Here is a 6,000-nt window from a genome sequence, read left to right as displayed (position 1 = left end):
CAGGTAAAGAGTTAAATGTAAAAATATATCGAACTATGGAAAAACAGGAAACAGAATCATCAGACCTCTTGTGGAAAGAGAGCTTTACGAGAGTAAAAGCCCGGGAAGAAATCACAAAGAGAAAGGTCAACAGCCTTGCCAGTACAAGCGTTAAAACAGGTGTGCATGTCATAAAAGCGTAACTGAAAGCACAGATCGGATCACCTCTCTTTGCCAGGCTAACTCTAATTTATCCTCAATTCAGCTCTCCAGGGAAGCTTACCTGACCACTTCACCTGCTTTGGGTTAGCTGCCACCCCTGAGTACTCCAGGGCATTCAACCCTGTCTCAGAGCAGAGTTGAAATCATGTTGTGATTTCTTTGTATTTCCATCCCCATGAACCATAGGCACCTTGACATTTTATTGTTTTGATAATCTCCATGGCCAGCACACAGAGATATTGAACACAAAGCAGAACTCAATAACATTTTTTTCTTTTTAGTGGCTGTTATATTTTCTGGTTGTTTTTTTTTTTTGAGACAGAGTCTCACTCTGTCATCCAGGCTGGAGTGCAGTGGCACCATCTCAGATCACTGCAACCTCCACCTCCTAGGTTAAAGCGATTCTCCTGCCTCAGTCTTCTGAGTAGCTGGAACTACAGGCGCCCATCACCACGCCTGGCTAATTTTTGTGTTTTTAGTAGAGACAGGTTTTCACCATTTTGGCCAGGGTGGTCTCGAACTCCTGATCTCTGGTGGTCCGCATGCCTTGGCCTCCCAAAGTGCTGGGATTATAGGCGTGAGCCACTGCACCCAGCCTCAAGCAATCCTCTTGCCTCAGCCTCCCAAACAGCTGGGATTATAGGCACACACCACTGTGCCTGGTTTCTAATTTTTTTGAGGAACTGGCATACCATTTTCCACAGCTGTTGCACCATTTCACATTCTCAGCAGCAATGCACAAGGATTCCAATTTCTTCACATCCTCGCTAATATTTCTACAATATTTTTGGTTAATTTTTAATCTTTTGCTTTAAATATATTTTTCCCAAAACTTTGTAGCTGTAGATTCAGGCTCATTCTAATTACGGAAAACATCTACCATATAAACTACTGGAAAGTCCTAACTGGCAAACCACGCAGGCAAAACCGATTTACTTTGTATTGGGAAAGGTCTACATTGATTTTATATGTGTTTCCACAAAAACCATCTGACTTCTCAATGTTAAGACAGACACAGCTGTGCCACGAATTTGCTGCTTGAATGAAATAAAATACCACCAGACCCAGTATTTCTTCCTAGTGTCCTCTTTGCTTTACTTTCCAGGGGTTTTCTCTCAGGATTGATGGATTACCTGACAGTAGTGAGATGCAAGAGGTGAGGTCTCTATAAGCAAAAACTGTTTCAAATTGTCCCTTTAGTTGGCAACCCAGGAAGTTTTTATACTTAGGTATGTTGCACCACATTAATATCTAAGATGTATAAGAAATTCGTCTTTTATAAGTGGGAGAATAACTGTGAAGAGGGATGTGAAAATAAAACTCCGAAAGAGAATGGAGGAAAAAAAAAATAGTGAAGATGGCCAGGCACGGTGGCTCACGCCTGTAATCCCAGCACTTTGGGAGGCCAAAGTGGGTGGATCATTTGAGGTCAGGAGTTCGAGACCAGCCTGGCCAACATGGTGGAACCCTGTCTTTACTAAAAAGACAAAAATTAGCTGGGTGGTAGTGGCGTATGCCTGTAATCCCAGCTACTTGGGAGGCTGAGGCAGGAGAATTGCTTGAGCCTGGGAGACGGAGATTGTGGTGAGCCGAGATTGCGCCACTACACTCCAGTCTGGGTGACAGAGACCCGTCTCAAAAAAAAAAAGTTAGTGAAGTTGACTCTTAAAAGTATACGTGCTCGGCTGGGTGAATGGCTCACATCTGTAATCCCAGCATTTTGGGAGGCTGAGGTGGGAGGCTCACTTGAGACCCAGAGGCTGAGCCTGCAGTGAGCTATGATCAAGCCACTGCACTCCAGCTTGGGTGACAGAGCAAGACTCTGTCTCAAAAAGACCCAAACAAACATATGTGCCATGTACCTCCTGGAGTCTTCATTTATCTTTAGGGGTGTCTGTACCCCAGTTTAAAGATTGCTGCTGTAATTTATCATCCCCACAACCAGACATTATTATTATATGCAATCTGTGTTTGCTTAGTTTCCCCCACGTGTTCACCGATTTCTTTGTTCACCATTCTTGGAGATCTGCTTTTAGTTATTCTTTTTCCTCCTCTTGAAGTACGTCATCTTCTTGAAGTAAAGTCAGTCCCCTTTAGAACTGCCTTTGGTGAGGCTCTGTTGACAGTAAACTCAATTTGTTTTCTGAAAATATCTTAAAAGTTGTCTTAATTTCAAAATTCAAATTTTGCATTCTATTCTTTATTTTTTATTTTAATATAAAGTAATATTTTAAATAACATACCACAGAGAGAGAAAAAAACAAAAATTCTAAACCTTATGAGTCATCCTAAGAGATAATCTGCATCTTCCACATGTTCTTAAACTGCACACAAATTGTCGGTGATTATAGCCCTAACTTACCTGTCCACACTGACTCTACTGGCTTTGGGAACTCCACAGTTTTGCAATTCCCAAAAATAAAGCAACAAGGAACAAATCTCCTTGGTTTTCTAAGTAGGTTCCAGTAAGAGCAGGTCAATATATTTTCTCAAATACTTATCTGTAAAGGAATTTAGTTTCTGTTTTTTTTTTTTGGGACAGAATCTCGCTCTGTTGCCCAGTCTGGAGTGCACTGGCACGATCTCAGCTCACTGCAACCTCCACCTCCTGGGTTCAAACGATTTTCCTGCCGTAGCCTCCTGAGTAGGTGGGATTATAGGCGCCCACCACCATGCCTGGCTAATTTTTGTATTTCCAGTAGAGATGGGGTTTCACCATGTTGGCCAGGCTGGTCTTGAACTCACGACCTCAAGTGATCTGCCCACCTCAGCCTCCCAAAGTGCTGAGATTACAGGAGTAAGCCTCCATGCCCGGCCAGAATTTAGTTTCAAAATGGTATGTGTTAACTCAAAATGCTCTCTTGTAAGTGATGAAACTGGTTTCCTTATCTAAGCATTGGTGATATTAATATGGCTTCTTGACAGGTAATTCTTATACTTAGCAAGTATTCAAAATTTTGTTGAATGAATAAAATAATAAATGTATTTATATTAATTTACATGAGTTAGAATAGTCAACTGCCTCAATGTCAGGAGAAAAAATCCATTCATTTTGCTAAATAAAAGAAGATAGGGAGAAGTACACGCCACCTACAAACTCAAGAGTAATGTTGCTTTATCTAGCCTCAGGGAAAGTATTTTGAAGTTAGGCAGTCTGGTTTCAGGCCTTGATTACACTACCACTGGGCTGGGACTTCTTTCTTAGCTGAAAGTAGCTTTGGGCTGCTAGAGGCAGGAGGCAGAAGTGAAGAGGAGGGAGGCGTCAAGTCCCTTTACCAGTCTGCTTCATACAGAGCAATCTACTTTTATGTATTTAATATATTGGACTCCAAGATATTGCTTCAAAGAAAAAAAAGTTTGAAAACCACTGGATTACAGACTCCAAGGTCTAAAAAGACTTCTATATTGTGTATATTTAAATCATGTCTTTGATATTGATTTAACTAAATTTTCAATATGTTTTTGTCAATCTAAAGTTTCTGAGAAGATTTTTAAAAACAACCAATTTCCTCAAAGATCAAAGTGGAAATATAAATAAGAAGTGTCTCAAAACTTTGCAAAGTCAGGATACGAGCTGTACTGAAGAGAAAACAAAGGAAAGAAATTGAAATAAAACAGATGACACATCTTTTTCAACTGTCACATTTAATGTTTTCACCACTGTACTTCAAATCTACATTGTACAAAGTGACCAGAAAGTGTGCCACGGTAATTGACCAACCTCTGAGATTGTACCTTTCACACCAGTGTCTTCTTGGGCTCTTTTGATACTAAACACGTTTCTCATTCAAGTGAATTGAAATGCTTCAGTTGGGTTGATTCTCAGGAGCCTCATAAAAAAAAAACAAAGATATTGCACCATCTTTGTTTAGTAATTCAATGTTTGTTTCTTTCACAGCAAATAATTACTTCATTGAAGTTAAAACTTCCAAACATAACTTATTAATAGTCTTCAAATTCAGCTCAGATCACTCAAGTTGAAAATACTCTGCTAAATACAGATAACTTACAATAACTTTAACAGTTAATTGTCCATAACACACACCAAGGTTTTTTCCTAGACCAATTTTAAGACGATCCATTAGTATTCCTTGTACAGGTGAAAAATGATCTTCAATTTTCTTGTCTTTTTATTTTTAATATAAAAGTTGGAAGGGACATTCAAGTTTCAAGTCTCCACACTGAACTTAAAAAAAAAAAAAATAGTCATCATCAGCATGTGGAGGTAAACAAGCCAAGTTGTATAACTCCAGGAGGTAGAGGCCTTCGATTTGTATTCATATGTACATATGCACAGAAGAATTCAGTGTTCCAACAGAAAAAAAGAACTTGTCAAAAAGTAATAAGTTATTTACTACTGTGACATTTCAAGACTCCCACAGCTTTGCCTAAGGACACAAACACATTTGACATAATTCCCTATGTGCCTTTTTTTTGTGGCTTAAATTTTTTTTTAAATTTGTTTTTGTCTTTTATTATTTTTTTTACTGTCCAGTGCAGGAAAAGTCTCACAAAATTTCACAGACCTAAAATGTGCAAGCTAGTTCTCTTTCTATACAGCAATATTGGGATTCTTTTGAAATTAGCCCAGAAATGAATTATTTACACACATGAAAGATGCATGCTTGGGGTTCTTTTATGTAAGAAAGAGCAGAAAAACTTCTAATAAAAATAGATTAAATATATATATATATATATTTATACTGGGTAAGGAAAACAAAAGTTTAGTCTCTCCTAGTCACAAACTCATTCTCTCTACCCACAACATTGGATTTTAGACAGCACACATCACCATCACGGCTCTAATGAGAAGCTAATTATAGGGCTTGATCATTAGGTGGCATGCCCCTCCTCCCTACCCTCCCCCCAGGTGCAGCCACGATCAGCTCACGTGGCTCCATGATTGGTCGCAGGCAAGGTTTCTAGATTCTTTAGTTTTAGAAAACCCCAAATCTTTAGGAATGGCTCAAATATCAAAATGTATGACTGTCCTTTGTGTTTGCGTGTGTGTGTGTGTGTGTGTGTGTGTGTGTGAGAACAATCTTACTTCATTTTAGAAAAGAAAAACAAAACAAAACATAAAACCCCAAACTCCCAAATTTGGTTCAATTCTCTTTTGTTCTGAGGTGAGCCATAACAGCTGCACTAAATTCATAAAACATGTGCAACTCTGGGTAAAATATTTTTCTTCTAAAAGCACAACCACTTTACAAGATTAAAAGTCTAGTAACATTTCTAAATATTATTCATATCATACAAGTAGTGGTTGTTAATTTAAAACTTCATTAGTAAAATTACAGTACAAGCATGATTAACCTCCAGAATTGCAAATCCCAGACTCCAGTGGAAAGCTACATTACATCTTCAGTAGTACATTATCTTCCACCATCACTCCCACACCAGAGGAGATGGGGGCATCTCAGATGGCTGAGCAACAGTGGAACTGGAAGAAAACAGAGATGGAGAAATTAGTTGTAATGTCACAATGGACAAAAGGGTAATTCACTACTTCCTGTTTTCCTCTCTTCCTCTGAAAAAATTAATTCCACTTCTGGATTTTTATTTGTTTCTTTGAAGTTGAATTTGTTCTAAGTTGCTTGTTTATGGACCTGTTATCTATGGAGAGGCAATCTGGTATAGTGGCTAATACGTAGGCTTGAAAATCACATGTCATTTACTAGTTGTATGGCCCTGAGCAAGTGCCTTAATCTCTTCTCATTTGGAAAGAAATAATGCTGTTTACCTCATAGGATACTGGGATGAATAAATGATAATAGATGTGAAGTATTTTCCACAGTG

At 38.6% G+C, this 6,000-nt stretch overlaps 1 protein-coding gene across 2 annotated transcripts in view; it reads right to left on the bottom strand.

Moving 5' to 3' along the window:
• Positions 1 to 3,827: 3,827 nt before the first annotated feature.
• NLK (nemo like kinase) overlaps positions 3,828 to 6,000 on the bottom strand; it is a 152,759-nt gene continuing 150,586 nt past the window's right edge. For both annotated transcript variants that reach the window (XM_054458628.2, XM_054458630.2), the window contains one exon: positions 3,828 to 5,644. In XM_054458628.2, the coding sequence (XP_054314603.1) occupies positions 5,590 to 5,644 (55 nt within the window). In that variant the 3' untranslated portion in view covers positions 3,828 to 5,589. The remainder of the gene's footprint in view (positions 5,645 to 6,000) is intronic.

The sequence above is a fragment of the Pongo pygmaeus genome, chromosome 19 (genome assembly GCF_028885625.2).
Source record: "Pongo pygmaeus isolate AG05252 chromosome 19, NHGRI_mPonPyg2-v2.0_pri, whole genome shotgun sequence".
NCBI classification, from domain to species: Eukaryota; Metazoa; Chordata; class Mammalia; order Primates; family Hominidae; genus Pongo; species Pongo pygmaeus.
The sequence above is the reverse complement of the archived record's forward strand: the minus strand, read 5'-3'. Positions and strand labels throughout refer to the sequence as shown.